This window comes from Phyllostomus hastatus, unplaced genomic scaffold (genome assembly GCF_019186645.2).
Source record: "Phyllostomus hastatus isolate PE091 unplaced genomic scaffold, TTU_PhHast_1.1 phas_scaffold_39, whole genome shotgun sequence".
Taxonomy (NCBI): Eukaryota; Metazoa; Chordata; class Mammalia; order Chiroptera; family Phyllostomidae; genus Phyllostomus; species Phyllostomus hastatus.
The window spans coordinates 13,060,207-13,079,914 of NW_025334028.1; the positions used below are offsets into that span (position 1 = coordinate 13,060,207).

At 35.2% G+C, this 19,708-nt stretch overlaps 1 protein-coding gene across 11 annotated transcripts in view; it reads right to left on the reverse strand.

Moving 5' to 3' along the window:
- FAM13A (family with sequence similarity 13 member A) overlaps positions 1-19,708 on the reverse strand; it is a 269,131-nt gene that overhangs the window by 59,769 nt on the left and 189,654 nt on the right. For 9 of the 11 annotated variants that reach the window (XM_045820022.1, XM_045820018.1, XM_045820023.1 and 6 more), the window contains 2 exons: positions 6,871-6,912; positions 4,375-4,554 (listed from right to left, as the gene is read on the reverse strand). In XM_045820022.1, the coding sequence (XP_045675978.1) occupies positions 4,375-4,554; positions 6,871-6,912 (222 nt within the window). The remainder of the gene's footprint in view (positions 1-4,374; positions 4,555-6,870; positions 6,913-19,708) is intronic. The other 2 variants (XM_045820019.1, XM_045820027.1) reach the window with 2 other exon arrangements.

Genomic DNA, 19,708 nt, shown 5'->3' on the forward strand with positions numbered 1-19,708 from the left:
CATGCAGTTTGATTTCCTGACAGTTCTGGCTGTTTATTGTTTTTAAATTGGTTGTTACACTTCTTTTGGTTGTGTGAGGAAATGAAGCATTTCTACCTACACCTCCATCCTGGCTGGTTGTTTGTCTTTTACTACATCATAGAACAAATTAAACCATCAGTGCAGCACCAGGCTCAAGAAGGCACAAATGAATGAAATTTTACCTTTCTTCATGGTATGACCCTAAAGGTACCTTCTTAAGCACCTGAAGCTATATCTTAAAATAAATGAACTCTAAAGAGTGAAATAGATGACCATATTTTACTATCCATTCAACCATATCAAAAAATGAATAACATTAAATATTTATTCTATAATCTGAATTAATATTCTGTCTTATGTGAACTATAGTGGAGCAAAATTATGAATTAATATTATCATACTACTTCCAAAGTGATATTATATTATCATCTGTGATTTTTAATATTTCATATTTAATTTAATCTTTTAAATACAACTTTTCATATAAAAACACATAGATTTAGTAAAATTACACAAAAGATATGTGCAACATTTATAAGAAAAATCCTAATGTAAAATAAGTGAAGACATCTGGGAGTGCTGACAGGGACTAACATGCCAGACAATATACTCATGCAAATATTCTCAGATAACTCCCCCTGCCATGCACTGAGAGCAGTGCCTGCTGTGGATGGTGACAGGAGTTTGTTCTGAAATTCAAAACTATTTGTTTTACTGTTTAAATTCTGTCTTCTTGTCATTCTTAATACTTTCCCTAACTCTAGGTTATAAATCCAATTATAATTTTTTAATGGAGGGGTTTTACATTTTAAAGCTGTTATAGGCTGAACTGAATTCTCCAAATTATTTGTTGCAATGCTAATCCAATGCGATTGTATTTGGAGATAGGGTCTTTAAGAAGGTAATTAAAGTTATAGGAAGTTATGAAGGTGGGGGCTTATTCTGGTAGAACAGGTGTCCTTATAAGTATAAGAAGAGGGAGAAACACCAGGAGAGCATGCACATGGAAGAAAGGCCATGTGAGGACACAGTGAGGAGGCACCATCTACAAGTTGAAAAGAGAGGCCTCATCAACCCTGTCAGCACCTTGATCTTGGACTTCCAGATTCTCAGAACTGTGAGAAAATAAATTTCTGTTGTTTAAGCTCTCTAGTTTGTGGTACTCTGTTATGGTACAAAGTTTATTTTAGAAGCTTTTGAATAGTGAATGAATGGCTGGAATAAATCCTATTCAAATAAATATATGAAAATCTGATTGTGCAGGTATGTTCATGTGGAAATCCTGTTCGCAAAGGAACGTCTTTGCTGTTGTGTGAGTCAGTGCCTCTCACCACAGGACCTATGTGAGTGTGAGGAGCATGGTACACAATTCCTTCCTTCCTGCAACATTCTGAGAGATTTCAATCATACTTGACACGGCTTACCTATGACTTGACCTTAGATCTCTGTGGCATCTCACTTTTACTATCTAGATCTCATATTTTGTTTCTTTCAGAGTTTCCTCCTTATCCCTACATATGCATTCAATGTTCCAGCAATACTGAACCATTCATTTTTCCTCTAACACAGCATGCTTCTTTTACTTTGCAGTAGGAATTCAATATAATACTTATATAATAAAAATGTCCAGTTCATCATGTTTTAGAACATTAAAACCATTTTAAAATTATGCTTTGCCTTAAAAATATTTATTATGAAATTTTCATTCATTGCAATGAACTTTCAAATACCTATCACCAAGATTCAACATTTCATGCACCCAGCAGATGGTAAATTTTTAAACTGTACCCTTTCACGTAATGAATATATTGTCTAAGTTTTTATGTTTTTATTGTAGCAAATAATAATATAAGCCTGATAACATTTCCTTATGAATTCAGACAAATAAGAAATCATGTATACTAAAATGAAGTATATATTAATCTAGTTTAACTTCTGTATTGCTTATTTCAAAAATCTGCTATGATAATTTTAGTATAGACTGTATTGACTTGTCAATCTCATCTCAAAATATGGTAACCATTAGCTTCAAGGATTTAAAAAAAATATGGCTGCAGCTCTGATTTGTTGAGAGGCAAAATAAGAGATAATAATTCAAAAAACTCCTATTTTTCAGCAGATTTTTAACCATTATATAGGGCTAACAGTTTTGAATGGAATATATAGTAAAGTATAGTAAAGTCTAACCTTAAAGTCTAGGTTAATCTCTCCTAATTTTTCAAGCAAATCCTCATGAAAATGTTAGATAAATGAGTCAATTACATAAAAGCATATATTGAGAGAAGCATGTTTACTATAAGCTATAATAATAATTTTCAATTTTCTCACAATTGATGCCACGTTAGGGCATCTCCTGGGGACATATGAAAAGACCTTCATGGGGGAAAAAGTAGGAGGTGTGGGTCTTGAGAAATAAGGGGCTCATTTTCCAAAGACCTGGAGAGCTCAGAGAAGTGGTTCAGTATAGGCTGCGAGTTGAGGAAGGAACATTAAGGAATGATAGTGACCCTGGATCAGCTTAGGAGAGAGCCTCCCTTGGCTTTGGCCAGGTAGCTCCATTGTTCTGATATGCCAAGGTTTCAGGCTCAATCCACGGTGAGCACATATACAAGATACAACTAATGAATGTGCAAATGAGTGGAACAACAAATTGATGTTTCTATTTCCGTGTCTATTAAAAAAGAGAAATAAACATCCTTGGACTTGGAAGACTGTAAGTAAATCTGCAGGACAGGTTACCCTGTGTTTCATATTGCTCTCCTGGTCTAGCTTCTACTCATTTTTGACCTTGCCCCACTGCGTTCCTCCTGTCTGTGGCCATGCATGCACCGCCACCATCACCACTGCCTGTTTCTCTCTGCTGGCCTCACTACTACTTCCAACCTTCACTGGCTATCCCTCTGTCCAAACGAAGAGAGTGGGTGAAAAGCATGATGTTGTGACACACTAAGGGTGTTTTAAAAATGCAAAGTGTTGCTGCAATTTGGCAAAAAATGAGGCAGAGGGTAAGAACAATGTTAAATGAGTAATTTGTATTTGCTGTATAAGATAATATAAGCAGTCCAGAAACTAATCATACACCTAAACACTGCCTATAAAGCTCAGACAGTAGCTAATTGAACATGTAAATCTCCTATATCACATTTTTTCTGTTTTCTATGGGGAATGTTACAGCAGTCTGTCCTCTTCACCAGCTCCAACACAAATGTTTTTTTATTTTTTAAAGTGCTGATTATCTAAACCTATTTGGCATTATATCAAAATATATGTAAATCAAACCATTATGTTTATACCTTAAACTTATACAGTGATGTATGTCCATTATTGCTCAGTAAAAATGAAAAAAAGTGCTAATGTCACTTGAAAAGCCAGTCAGTTATACTAATAATAGTGCCTTACTTCTAAAATTACAGTGTTAATACAGCACTTTAGTGATGTGCCACATGAAATTTACTTATACCATTTATCTTCTGTGTTTTCTTTAAGCAACAAGAAGTCTTTCTTTTTTTTAATAAAGATTTTGATGTAGAGTATGAGTCGAAGTAAGAAAGAATGATGGGGACTGGGATATAGTTTAGTCTTTGACATGTAATAATGAGGTCATGACAACAACTTTACATAACGCCTAAATGCTACAGCAGTAAAAATACTAACGCTTTTGTGAAAATATATGAATACTGTCTATTACATATAAATTTATCTTCCTTGACAATTTAAATCATGATTATTCAAAAATTGTTCATTTGTATTTATCAAACCTTTTAATCGAGAATAAAGTTCCTTGTAATACTATTCTTGAAATTCATGCAGTGGAAATGACTTAAAAATAAAAATAGTCATTATAACAATAAATAACTCAAGTATTTCCACTTTTAATTAAACTTAAGCTCAACCTTCCTTATACTAAAACATAATCAACCGTCAGATAGATATTAGAGAGATATTCTGGTATTTAATTAGGTCAACATAGTAGGAAAATCTGCTGGTTCATATGCTAGTTTAACAGCCAACTGAATGTTGTCTAACAAGAAAAAACCACCTCTGGACAGGCATATAGCAATTTACTCCATTTTTTCAGGATTCTTTGAAATAAGATACTCACAAAGAAGCTATGAAATGTATTAAATCAGAGGTGGCTTCCTACAACATGTCAAATTAAGACAAAACTGAAATGTTTACTCAACCACCTATGAATTTCCAAAGGTTAGCTAACTTTAGAATGGTCAAAATGAAAATTTTAAAAAATTTTAATGTTAATACTGAAATGGGAGTGACTATGACACAGTGACGAACTCAGGTGTATATTTTTGAAAGAAGAGAAAACACAAACAAGTATCACCGACATCAACTCACATGTCTCTGCCGCGTCGCACTTCATCCTGCTCCTTGGACAGGCGCCATCGCTGTCGGGCGGATGTGGTGGAAGGTGCTGGGGGTGATCTGGATTCTGAGTCCTCTGAGCTTTGGCCTCCGGAGCTATTAACATCAAAAAGATGCTGTTCTACAGCTGACCGGATAGTTCTTTCTAAGAGTCTAGTTAAAAAAAAAATACAGAATGATTCAAGCAATCAAGTTTATCCGTGATTGCCTTTAAAAATATGTGCCTATAAATAGGAAAATATTGGCATTCTAATGGAAGACCTACCACAACTTCATGAGTAAAGATAGTATATGAGGCACTCACCTCAAAAATATTTGCATTGTGTGTTAAAAATGAAACTAAACTGAACAAATTCCACCAATCTGATAACTGAGTCTCTCCTCTTTGTGAGTCCAGGATTACTGACATGCCCACAACAAGTCTAGCAACAATTATAGGAGGCAGTCAGGAAATAAGGTCATTTAATATAAGGCAGAATGAGGAAAGATTTTTTTCCTCATAGAATAATAATGGACCTATTCTTAAAACGGTGAGTTTCTTTCAGAATTCAAACCAGTTTTGCAGAGGAGAGTATGACTTACACAGAAAACCTGCACAAATAATTTTATGATGCCTATTATCTATTTAAAGTTCTTTTGAGATAAAATTATACAGGGAGTAACACTATTAACAAAAGAACACCTCACCAGAACAATTACTGCTCATAACAGAAGAGCAAAATCTTTCTGAACCTATTCAGTTAAATGGTGATACATATGATTGAGGCTGTATTCACACAAACACCCCAGTATATATTACTGCCGATGGAAGAATAGATTTATTTCGTTAAACCTGAGAAAAATAATATGTGGAGTTATTTAGTATCTTGGTAAAGCTGTTAAAGTTAAAAAAGAACCACATATATATTTTTAAATGTTCAGATTGAGAAATAAATTCATTCAAATAAAATGGATTTTAGAAATTTAAGAACTTTAGATTTTTCAAGTATAGTTTTATAATAGACTCACAGTAATTTCACTAACACTATTTCAAGACAATGAACAAGTCTAGTCTAACTTGGGCATTAGAACTTTTATATTTAGAAGTCCTTATCCCAATGATCCAAGATTACTAATAGTAGTACAGAGGAATGTGAGTACATAATATGTACATATAGACCAACCCCATACCTTTTCCAAACTATATGAGACACATAACAAATAAAGGTTATCAGGAAACAAATGGGCAAGAACATATACATCTTAGTATAATTCTAGAATCTCTTTAAAATTCACAAAGGTTAGTAAGAGGTCAATCTTGCCTTCTGATTGCTTCCTTGCCTAACAAAAAAGAAAAAAAAATCCAAATTCATTCTATTAGATCCAAATTCATACCAATTAATGCTTCTGCTAATTCTTTTCCTCCTCATCACATCACATATTCCTCTCTTCCTCCACCTGGCCTCTACTGATGGAAGAGGCTCCAAAAAGGCCCACCCATGTCTCACCAGGGAAAATCTTTGGGCAAGGGACTATTTGTAAATACTTATTTAGTGATTAATATATGCCAGGCATCTTTCTAGGTATTAGGAGTACAGCCACGAATATGGCAATATATACATTGCTTTGAAGAGAGATAATAAACAGATCGTGAAATTTCAGATAGTGATACATTTTCCACAAAACAGACTACAGGGTTGGAGAGTGTGAGAAGTCAGGGATGACTTCTGAAGTAAGATAAGAAGACACTGGAACAAAGAGGTGAATGTCCAGGCTGAACAGCCAGTGCGAGGGCTCTGAGGCAGATACGAGTATATGGTTGGCCTTTTCCAGAAACAGAAGGTCGTGGGGCTTGAAGCAAAATGAGCAATGTAGCTGGATAGGTAGGCAAGCACAGGTAACAGGGGTTTAGAGTTTAGTCAAAGTGCAATTGGTAGCCTTAGGAGGAAAAGACACATGATGGACAAAATTAACCAAGTGCTGCCGCTGCCCTGTGGAAAAATGATGTGTTGCTTTCTTTTCTGTGCTCCTATTAGCTTGAAGGCTGAGCCCGAGGCTCATCTGACCTTACACACCTAACACTGTGCTTGGCATATTGCAGGCACACAATAAATGTAGGCTGACTAAAATTAACAAAGGAAGATGTAAAGGCATGGTTAAACTTTAACCTTTAATTGCATCCTCTGTTGCATCATACCTTCCAGCGCACACAGACTGCTTTGCAAATATTGACCCTGACATTATTTAGACTGAAATGAATAAAAATCTCATGTTGAAATGGTAAAGTTGTCTCTAGTCACACCCCCCCAACAGAAGATCAAATAGGAATATTCCTTACTTAGTGCTCTCCTCTTGTGTAGTTTGCAAAGTCATTTGATTGCTTATTGTATTAATCTTCCAACACTATCCAACATTAGAATTGCCTTTGTTTTTTATTTAATAAGTGGGCAAGGAGAAGGAAAAAAAACCCCTTCAATTCAAGTAACTTACTCTCCTGTTGTTGAAGCATTGCTGACTTGGGATACACAGGCACTGTAGAGAAGAAGCAAAGAGAAAGAAAGTCACATAGACGGAAGACCAGAGGCTGTGAACCAAGCATTTGAAGGGGATTTCTGGCTTAAAGTATTGGCCAGGCTCTCGCACGATGTTTATCCAGCCCCTGCTAGATGCTGATTTTCTCTTGTTTCTAGAAATAGAGATGGCCCTGGGTATTTATTCCAGAACAGTGTTTTTTCCCCCTCCATTTTAAAGATGTCCATGACAAGACAGTTTCACAAGTGACCTTTAAAAACTCTACCTTTTACCCTACTGCCATGGTCTTAGTTCAGGGTCTTTTTCTCCCAAACATGAATGCAGTTCTGCTATCTTCCTGCTACCAACTCTACCCATTCCCCAGTCTCCCCAGCCCAAACCCGTCCCTTCCTTGCAAACCTCTCCAGACCTGTACACAGAAACATCTTTCTAACACTGCTTTGGACATGGACAGAGCAGCAGGGACCCTAGGGAAGAGAGGACAAGGAACCAACATTGTTTTCTACATGACTATTTCTCAACCATCTTTTCCAAGCCATCTTTCCTTCATTCCTTCCTAAATTCCTCAAGATACACTATAGCTCAAGTTTTATGTTTCATCTTAACACCTGATTTATAGCTGTTTTGTCCAACATTTCTAAGCTTCCTCTACTTTCCCATTTTTTCTAAAGCATGAATTCCTCTGAAAGTATTAATAAGTAGTCAACATAAAGTGGAAGGGTGAAATTATAGAACACTATTTGATTAGCACCCTTCATAATGTCACCATCTTGCCTGCATATTCTATGTTTACATAACCACAGGGAGGGGGTGAGGCCGGCAGCTATTTTAACCATATCAATATCCACACTTCACACTGCAGGGCTGTCCAACCCTTTGGCTTCTCTGGGCCACACATTAAATACACTGCAACATGTAATCACAAAAATATCTCATAATGCTTTACGTAAATTTATGATTTTGTATTGGGCCACATTCATCGCCATCCTGGCCTGCACACGGCCCACAGGCCATAGGTTGGACACACCTGCTAGGGCTTAGTCAGCTTCTAAATCAAGATTAAAAAGTATCTATGCTTAAAAGAAGAGATTAAAAAAATCTTTAGTTTATGTCAAAATATAGTTTTGCCTAATAGATCTGTTCTTTCCCTTTTCTTCCTTCTTTACTAGACTACATCTAAATAAAAGAAAAACTGTTAATGACCGTTACTGATGGTTACCTTTCAGTCACTCCAAACATCCTAATTTTTAGGGCATAACTTTCAACATATGAATATGCTGCTTTGGAATTGTTTGTTGAGTTTTTCTTCCAAGCACGTGTATAGCTCATTTCTTACAACTCAAGAGTCTAAGTGCCTCCAGGGACTGTATGGTATTCCTCATTTTCTTTCACTGGACTCCTTACCACTACTACCACCACCATACCCAACACAGTATTCACTATCTTGGAGGGGATCAACAGATACTCAAGAGAATTTCTGGTTAAAGCTCCAACTCTTTGTCATGGCCACAGACCATATTCAAATCCCCTCCTCCCAAAACCACCTCAAATAATACTATAGTGTACAAGGGAAACTGCTAGAAGACTCTTCATGAATAACTGAATCAACGAACAAAGAAATAAATATAGCCTAACACTTGCCAACTACTATGTTTCAGACATCGTGCTACATATTTTTAGATTTTCTGATTTACTGTTTACAATAACCCTGTGATGTAGGTTCTATTGTTTTATTTCTTTAAAAAAGATTTTATTTATTTATTTTTAGAGAGGGGGAAGGGAAGGAGAGAAACATCAGTGTGTGGTTGCCTCTAGAGTGCCCCCTACTGGGGACCTGGCCAACAACCCAGGCATGTGCCCTCACTGGCAATAGAACTTGCAATCCTTCAGTTCTCAGCCCGTGCTCAATCCACTGAGCTATACCAGCCAAGGCTTCTCTTTTTAAAAGATCTTACTTATTTATTTTAGACAGAGGGGAAGGAAGGGAGAAAGAGAGGGAGAGAAACATCAATGTGTGGTTGCCTCTTGAGCACTCTCTAATGGGGACCTGGCCCACAACCCAGGCATGTGCCCTGACTGGGAAGTGAACCAGTGATTCTTCAGTCACAGGCTAGCACTCAATCCACTGAGCCATACCAGCCAGGGAGGTTCTATTGTTTTCTTTTCCCCATTTTCAGATGAAGAGGTTAGAGAGGTTAGGTAACTTGCTAAGTCATGAGCCAAGAAGTAAATGAGTTGGGATTTGAACCAAGAAAAGTTTTAGCTCAGAGTCTAAGCTCTTAATCACTACACTAGACTTTTAATCACTCATTCACTAGAAGAAAAACTCACCAGAGTCACTTTTGAATACGCAGCCCTGCATTTAGGTATTTTACTTTGTTTTCATCACAAACATTTCTCCTCTGCCTCACAATGCCTGTTATTCACTGTGGTGCCCACGTTACATAACCAGCAACAAATCCTTTGCTGGTCTGTCCTTAAAGGGAACAGACAGTCCCTGCTTTGATGCTTTGTGGCTCACCCTCTGTAAATTCAACACTGTATAATTAACTCCTGTAGTTCACTTCTCAAAGTAGTTATACACCCTTGGTTTTGGGAGCAGGGACCAATGTGAATAATGACTGGGGGGGATACAGAAGAGGGAAAAGATGTAGATCTGTTAGATGCTAAAAACACTCCAAAGATATATATAGGTTTAATGAACCAACTAGCCCCATGCCATCTCAGAATGAGGAGATATATCTCTTCTCCTTCCTTCTATGCACTTTAGACCTGAACTTGTTTTTGTTTGTTAAAGTACATGCCGATATTTTATGTTCCTTTTTGGGGGGTTATGAGTGGGGCCGAAAAAAAGGCAGGCAAGGAAGAAACAGAGAAGGAAATGGCAAGAAACAGGACCAGGTTCTGAAATTATTAACTAAGTAAGTGCTTCTCAAACTTGAATGTGCATCAGAATCACCTGGGATCTTGTTCATACAGATTCGGGTTTAGCTGGTCCAGGTATACTAAAGGGAAAGCTGAGATTCTAACAAATTCCCCAGGGATTTTGATGCTGGTCATTTGTGGAAGCCACTGATTAGCAAGGTCCTAAATCCCTGCAACTAAAAGTCCTTCAAGACTTCAATTCCTAATCAACAAAACAAACAAGCAAGCGAAATATAACCAGAGACATTGAAATTAAGAACAAACTGACAGCAACCAGAGGGAGGTGGGAGGGGATAACAGGGCGGGGGGTGGAAGGGGGAAGTGTTGTCAGGAACATGTATAAAGGACACATGGACAAAGCCAAAGAGGGACAGGATTGAGGATGGGGGTGGGGATGGCTGGGGTGCAGGGGAGTGGTGGGGGGAAAATGGAGACAACTGTACTTGAACAGCAATAAAAAATGTGAAAAAAAATAATGGTGAAACATAATGAAATATTACTTTAAAAATTAGTATGAAATAAAAATTTCTATATTTTAGAAAAAGGTGAGCATAAAAGATAGTTGTAGATTTTTCCTAAAATCTATATAATTTTCATGAACTCTCTATTTGAAGAAATTGTACTATGAAATAAATGGTAATTATAAATTTTGTCCTATATGTACATTTCTAAAGAATGGAATGTACTTTAAACAGCATACATATTCATAAATTTTCTTTAAAAAATGACTTCAATTCCTTAGGTACCATGGTAGCTATTTGTAAACATTCTCATCTAATCAGTGAAGGTATGAGTTGGAAAGCTTATGCTAATCAGAGTGAATAAAAGGCAACACATAAAATTCCCTTCACAGCTAAAAAAAAAAAAAATGACCTGAACCATCTAAATCAATCTTAAAAAGCCTTTCTCAGAATGCAAAATTAAATGAATAAATTAGTAATAAAACCAAGTAATTAAATCATGTTCATTTTTACTAGCATATTGATCTTGGGTCAAATTTATGACAAACTTATATTCAATTATTTCTTTAATAATCTTTTGGAAATTTTTGTATACTTAATGTGTCCATATTTTCATAGTTTTCTAATTTCTCTAAAGAAAGTATTCTGGGAATATTTTCCATTGGTAATCAGAAAGGAGAAATTCTGGTCTTGGTTCTACAGTTGATTAGCTGAAATCATAGAACTGTTGGTTAGTTTGGCTACATTGGGTTGGTTTCTTCATACAAAAAATAAAGGCTTGGCTAGTAATCTTTGAGGTTTTCTCTTAGTTCTAAAAGTTTATTGCCCTAAAGTTTAAATCATTATAAAAAGTTATAATTGCATATTTAATTTTATGACACAGTGTCAGTCACAGTTATAGTTTATTAGATACCAAAATGACTTTGTTGAGGTATCCTTCTACCTCTGTAGTTCCTGTGGGATGTGCTTAACAACTTATCAGTGAGGTTTCTAAGAATATTTAATGTCTGACATAGGGACACTCCCATAGCTATAACTGGCTCCTGGAAGTAATCTAAGACATTGACAAAAAGGTGAAAAGTAAATAAACTAAAGTGAAAGATTTCCTTCATCTACATGTAGTTTGTTTTTTTTTAATCCTGGGCAAATAGCTAAGAACAATGAATTTTTTTTCATAGCCTTGACTGATTTCCTAAGAAAAGTTCTTACTTATGTGATATTAAACACTTGAATAACGAGTTCATTTCCTAAGGTTGATAAAGCAAGTATTCAAAACCAAAAGTAATGAGCTCATGTGCAGACTCCAGCATTACGGTCAACTTCATTACCCAAGCCTACTACTGCAAGTGATCAGGCCACTGAATTTTCTATTGCCATGACCATTTAAAATGGACTCTAAGCCTACTCTGAGATATATTTATGATGTATTTAAATATATTTAGTCTTAATCTCTATTAGCAACACCAAAACAGCATTTCTGTAAGCTGATTATGCTTAGCAGTATTAGTACATAAAAGTTGCATGATAAGATGCCCAGATGCCTGTTGACAAGCGATTATTTAAAATTAAATCTCTTGATTTGAAATCAAGAAATTTACATGTCAAGTTTCAAATATACTGACACCAGATATCTTGAAAAAGCACGTGTTCTCTTTTTCTGTATGTTCTCTTACTTCAGTATGTTCTTTCTTCTGTGGTGTATAAAATCCTACTGTAATAAAATATTGCTTCAAAAGGAACCATTAGGTCTAACAGAATTATCCTTTTCATCTAGAAAATCATATTTACATTTACTAGAATTTTTTAATGAATAAGGATATAAAAGACAATTATGTCATGCTTGTTTAATTAAGACTCAGGGTAAAGATCATGTAACTAATCATCAAAATGGCATTAAACTCTTAATTTGGCTATTTAACAGAATACTGTATTTTTAGTGTCATTTAAAAATGCCTAATGTTGAGATGCAGCATCAATAATATAAAACGATTGTAAAATTATTTCCTTGTAATTGCGTAATGGATTTCTAAATTAAACTTTCCCCATGATTTTAGTGCATTCTTCAGTGTCCTATATTCAAACAAATATATTCAGTCCTCAGTATTTATTCACTTGGCTTTAGCTCTTATCAGTAGCGATGCTTATCAGTGTGAAAAAATTTAATGGAATGTTTATATGTATTCAGACCTTGACAAAAACTGCATCACCCTTGGTGGTGGTGTTATAGCGTGTATTAAAAAGTCTTACATTTTTAGTTTAAATATGTAACTTATATATTATGCATTTATATATGATGCATTTAACACTAGAACAAAAGCATTTTGGTTTAGAGTTATACACTATGCATGTAACACCAAAACACAAACTGAAAACATGCTGTATGGATACGACTCAGGAGGAGCATGTTTTATCCTCATACTTTACCGAAGGCCATGGTTCCTATTCCTTTAAATCTTAGCACTGACTTGAAGGAAAAAAAAAAAACGATTCTTTATTCCTGTATCTTAATATTCTGTCAAATATTTTCTAACAAATTTAAATAGAGTCCATTAAAGTGTCAAAATTCTCAGCTTTTGTGCAGCTTCTTTCAGGTTCTAATAGTTTTCAATTTTACATATTTAGTGTGTGTGTATGTGAAAAGAAATCAGAGTTTCTTTAGTTTTTAGATAACGTGTTTACACAGCTAAATTATGAACTGAAATGGACAGTTCACTAAACATAGTCCCCATTTACAGAGGAGGAAGCTAGGTACAGAGAGGTTTGGTATCTCAGTCACGTTTACGCAGCTCTGATTCTCTCTCGGTGATCTGGCTTCAGAGTATGTCCTTACTAAGGGCATGATCCTTATTCTCAAGTAGTGTTACCACACTTTCATGTAAATGTTTGGCTATATATCTAGTTATTTTCTTTGAATGAGAACAGATTATTAAAAGTACTTTTTTGGATTTAATATAATTTTATTTCAAAATTTATACATTCAAGAAAACGATGTCATCTACATTTTCATGTTTATTAGGATAAAATTATATAAAGTCTTCTCTAATGTTTTGAGAACTATATCCCTTATAGCAAACTTCAATTCTGATTATTAGTATTAGTATTGTTCCATATTTTTCCTGTTTACCAGAGTGTCTTCTACTTTATAATTTGCATTTTTACTCCCAAATAACCATACATTATGATGAATTCCAGCATCAGTTCTGCTCCTTTTCTGTTTTCTTGAATTATTATTAAATCCTTTTTGGTTTCTAAGAGGTTGCTTTTCTTTTTATAACTTATTTTGAATGTATAGCTCATTTATATTCAATCTTCTTAGAGGGTGAAGTTAGTGCTAAAAAGAAGCTTAGATCTCAATCTACAAATTTGGCTATGTGATTTTTTCCTTTTTCTTCTAAATAGTCGACACTTGAAGTTTTTATTTCTTCTTTGAACTTTTTCTTCCATTTAGAGAAGTTTTCAGTGATTGATAGGAAATTTTCTGTTATTAATTACATTGTGATCAGAAAAAATTACTATCACAATATCTGCTCTTCAAGAACACTTAGAGATAGCAGCATAATTTTTTTAGTGGCAGGAAAGCTTGAGGCTATTAGCAGGGTGTGAAGTTTAGGATATGTAGTGATAGCTTATTTAATTATTAATTACATCAAATTCTCAATGATATCTTGTAAGTTTTGTTTGTTATAGACATACAGTTGTATGTGTAAGTTTTATACTTTAAATGTGTTTGCCTGTTTGTCCTTGTTAACCTAAGAGTTAAATTTGTATGATTTAATACTATGCTATTTTATATATATTTATTTATAAACTTTATATCTTTAGCATGGGTTTTAGCTAATATAGTACTGTATTTTGCTGCATATAATGTACACTCATATTTGTGGCCCAAATTTTCAGGAAAAATTTTTCATTTTAACTCAATTACTTATTTATTTATATTTAGAAACAAAACTGATGATCACATTCCAGGGTATTATTTTGCATATGGATACTGTTATTGCTTTCTAGAGTTATACTTTTAATGCATAAGTATAAATAAAAGAATTAAAAACATTTATACAGAAACAGAATCAGTACTACCATTGTATAATGCACACCCTTATTTTTCCCTCAAAAAATTTGGGCAAAACTGTGCCTTAAATACAGCAAAATATAGTTTGCACTGTTTAACAAATTTGGCCTTAAAATCTTGTTCTGGTATTGATATTGTCATCTTTCTTTTTGTTTATACTTATCAAATATAAAATATGTATTTTATTTATATATATTTATTTATTTTGAGAGTATATCTATTAAAGCTGGGGACAGTAAAGCAAGGAAGGGCTTGGAATAGAAGAAGCACAGGGAGAGCCTAGGAGGGGCTGCTCTGGCTCTCTGGAAAGTCAGACTAAAGGGGGCCTTGGAGACAGGTTCAGGGGGTCAGCTCGGGACGAGCAGCTGCTGCCCATGGCTCCTTGGTTGTGAGTCTCATGGGGAAACTTAGGAGAAGCAGGCCTCAGAGAGAAGAAAGGTGTGGGAATGCTCTTGGGAGGACTCTGTGCCAGATATAAATTCTATATTTTAATTATTAACCTTTCTGTGCCATTTTGTTTTGCGGTTTTTTTTGAGCACAATAGAGGTTGGAGCAAAAGTAGGTTTGTAGTTGTTCATATGGCAAATAACATAAGAGGACACTGTTTCATGTACTCACAACTGTAAACCTACTTTTGCACCACCCTATATAGTTCAAGTAATCACTTTTAAAAAGTAATTTTAGCTTTTATTAAAGAATTTAATCTATTTACATGTATTGTCATAACTGACATACTTGTTCTAGTTTTGTGTTTTTCTTTATGCTTTCTAATTTGGGGACTTCCTTTTCCTTTGATTTCTGTCTTTGCTCTTAGTCTCTGAGATTTAAAATATAGGAGTCCTATGCACAACTCTACTGGTGGTTGCCTCTCATACCCATACATCTACAATTATTCAGTCTAACTCTCCAAAACAAACAAAACCCCCTAAACTCTCGACTCCTGCTTCTATTCTCTTATCTTCCACATGCAAAACAAGAAATTTAAAATTTTGTTACTTTCTTTTGCCCTCTATCAATGATTATAACCAGGTCTCTACTTCTTAATTTAAAAACAAATTTAAATTCACCTCTCAGTTAGCTGGGCACACATTAGCTTTGATGTCTACTTCTACTTCTATTAGTATCTTTTCTTCCTTATGATAATTTTCTGGTTGACGTTCCACCCTTTGACCATCTCTAGCATTGTTTCTTTCGTAGCCTTTTCTTTATCTGTTTCCTTCATTTTGAGAGAGCTCCTCAGGTTTCTCTCTCATGTATTTAATTAAGTTTTTAATAATTTCTGATCTTTACTCCTTCCTAGTTTTATCAATCTCTGCTAATATATTTGTGGGCTCCCTTTTCTCTCCTTATTTCAGCTATTCTTTTGCTTCTCTAGCCTTTTAATTCTAAATTTATTCTCCTCTTACAGCTTCTACTCATGTTTCAAAGAGGTTGGTTACATCCTTGAGCATTTTTGGAGAATAGTAGCAATGTTACTTTTCAATGGGTCCTCAAACTACAAGAAAAACAATTCTCTGAATTCTGTTTTACATGTACTCTTAAGGGCATCCTTTTCTTTAGTTTCTAATTTCATAGGTTCCAAATAGATCTTCGTGTTTAGTGGTTCTTAAGGGGGAACAATCGATCTAGGAGAGTCACTGCCAACAACCTGGATATAGATAGACTATTCTTAGTTTATGTCATTATCCCTTGCCTGTGGGCAGATGTCCCCTCTCAGATTTAGACTTCAAGAGCTAGTATCTGAGTCTGTCCTAGAACAATCTGAAATGAATAGTTCTTACTACTGGTCCAATTTTATGTCTAAGCTGGAGAATCGGATCCAAATTTGTAGTCTGTCTTTATACACTGTACAATCAAAAACATGCACTAAATCCGATAATCTTCCTGCCGTTATCCCTTTCTCAAATGCTTTAGTCAGGTGACTGACCATGCCAGTGGGGCACCCTTTCCTCTCTGTTACTTTGTATATAGAATATTTTACATAAAAAGTGAAGTAAAGAAAGTGATGAGGGCAGAGAGGTGAAAAGAATACCCAACTCAGCTCTGCATGGTTCAGAAATAAGTCTGGGCTCAGTTGGAGTGTCACTTGCTTTTCTGGTCAGTGCAGTAGACATTGGAAAGAATCCAAGTCAGTTATTTTTCTCCCTTCTCTCTTTGTGGTCACTCTATTGTTCAGATGATGGAACATGAAGTCTGTAAGGCAAAAATGTCTCTCAGTTCACCCCACTGATGATGTGACATGTTGATTTCTCCTTATTGTTGTTATAAAGCTGCCTCTAGATTCTGTCTTTTATATAGTCATTAGAATTTAAACGGGAAGCTGGGGGTAGTTATATCAGGCAAAGTTAGTCTGCTATTTGTTTAATGTAGAGGCTTACATTTTATTAAAACCTGAAGTTCCTATAGTCCAAAGTCTGTGGGGAGGCAAGGAAACTGAAGAATAAGCAGATAGAAATCTAGACAGGATGGCTTCAAAGATGCCATTTTTTACAAGTAAGTTTTTCCTTTACTTTTTTTATCCTGAGAAAAGACATGAGGACAAGCATAAAAACATAAACATTTATATAATTTACCTTTGTTTCTCAATAAAGCCTAAACATGTGCTTAACATTTTAATTAGCATTGATAGAAGTAAACCCAGAACCTATCCTTCTCTCTTATTTTTCAAAAAATATGATTAGTGATTCTTAGATGTCAAAAACTCAATATTGAATTCCTAAAGAATTATATGATAAAAGTAGTAAAGTTTATAACCATTCTTCAGTATAAAATAATTATACTGCTGGTCTCATTCAGTGGTTTTCAGTTAGGGGTGTGCATGAAAATACCCCATGATATTTTTTCCCACAATTTTTTTTACTGTGGTAAAATACATACATAAAACTTCACCATCTTAAACAGTTTTAAGTGTATAGTTCAGTGGCATTAAGTACATTCACATTGCTGTTCAACCATCACCAGCATCAATCTCCAGAACTCTTTTCATCTTGTAAAAATAAAACTCTGTCCCCTTTAAACAACATCTTCCAATTCTCCTTTCCCTCAGTTTCTGGCAACCACTATTCCATTTGATGTCTCTAGGAATTTGACTGTATTAGTTACCCTATATGAGTGGAATCATACAGTATTTGTCATTCTGTAATTGCCTTATTTCACTTAGCATATATGTCCTCAAAGCTCACCCATGTTGTTTTTGTGTTACAAGTGCCTTTCTCTTTAAAGGCTGAATAATATTCCATTATGTGCATATACTGCATTTTGTTTATCCATTCACCTGTTGGTGGACACCTGATTTGCTTCCATCTTTTGGCCACTGTGACTAATGCCACTATGAACACGGTTGTACAAATATCTCCTTGGAATCTTGCTTTCAATTCTTTTGAGTACATACCCAGAAGTGGAATTGCTAGATCATATGGTAATTCTGTATTTAATTTTTTGAGGAAACTTCACATTATTTTCTCTAGTAACTGCACCATTGTACACTTCAACCAGGAACACAAGTGTTTCAACTTCTCTTCATTTTTGCCAACATTTTTTATCTTTTTGATAGCAGCCATCCTAAAGGGTGTGAATCTCACTGTACATTTGATTTGTATTTCAGAGATGATTAGTGACACTGAGTATCTCCTCATGCTGAAATAACCACAAAAATCAAAACCCAGACTTGTAGACACTGAAGACTGGACAAACGAAAGCAGAACTAGCAACAGATCCCAGCTAGATCTGACTGCCTGCCAGGCAAAGGAAATCAGATAATAACAGGCTGAACAGGGCACAGAAGAACACCTATACCAAAAGCTGCTTTAACGTCAACATGAGCAATTGAGTCAGGGCCTCCTTTTCTGGGATTCCAACCTAGACTATGGAAGAGGCCAAGGTATGGACATCATCCTAGCCAAGATTGTTCTTCACGTTAAGTTTGCCTGTTTGTGTTTATTTTGTGGCAATCTCACTAAGGGTTTGGCATAACCTGTCCTTCCCTTTGATTTCTTTAATAACCTCAACAGGGCAGGTAATCTCTAATGAGCATCTGGGGAACAATGACACCTACTGTCTGAGCTACTGGAGCTGCCATAAACTTGCCACATGGGACAGCAGCAGGTGTAGATTTATAGCTACTATTTCTTTCCTTTATAAAAAAAGGACAAATGGTTCTGTGGTAAGTTAAGTTAGGTTGAAGAAGTACTGAAATTAGAGAACACAAAGTTCTTATCACAGAAGATATTTAATCTAGAATAAGAACATATGAATGCATGTCTATTTATAACAGCCCTACCTTACTACAGAAAAGATGAAGGCAATTTAAATGTACAGTAGACAAACACGTGGTTCAGCCACACCTGTTGAAAGAGAACTGCAATCCCAGACACTGAAATTCTACAAGGTGGAAAGTGGAGCAAGGTAACGACTGAAATGGCCTCTCTGGTTCCCTGGTCTGCATTCCACCCCCCTTCCCCTGGCCACAGGAAGGTCTGGAATCTCCAATAGTACATCGCATCCTCTCCATCTCACTTCTCTACTGCAAACACAGACTCTGTCTTGTTGTTATAAATAATGCACCTTGTCTCCACTCCAATAGCTGGATGCCTGTCTGCCCTCTATATATGAGGTCCTTTAGGAGAGAGAGAAAGAGAGAGAGAGAGAGAGAGAGAGAGAGAGAGAGAGAGAGAGAGAGAGAGAGAGAGAGAGAGATTTTTTGTTCCACTTACTTATGCATTCACTGGTTGATTCTTGTCTGCCACAGAGATCAAACCCACAACCTTGGTATATGGGGACAATGCTCTAACCAACTGAGCTACCCAGCCAGGGCTGTACTAACCTAATTTTAACATAATTTTTAAGACCATCAAATAATGTTGTTCAGAAAAAGAAGCTACATGTGAAAATTTGATTTCAGGCTGAGTAATTATGAATTCTGCATTTTTAAAATAGTTCCACTAGGTTTAAATTTCCCTCATGTAAAAAGAATTCCTGCTGGTAACTTCCGTTTTTTTCAACATTACCTCTTCTGTAAATGAGAATTAGTATACATATTCATTCTTTTTTCTAACTTTTACCATATTTTAATTTTTATGACTCTTAACATTAAAAGGTGAAATAGCTTTTATCAGGAGTTTGGTAATATAATAATTTTCTTTATATTCTTTTACTTTCATTTTGCAAGTACAGAATTTCTGTTTGAAGACTGAATTATTAGCCTAGGTAATTACAAAAATTATCACACTATATACGTTCTTGAAAATTTATGACTGATAAACCCATTTTTCACATCTGCTTTTTATAATAATGGTTAAAAAATAAAATTTTAATATCAAATAAAACGTAGATGGATGTT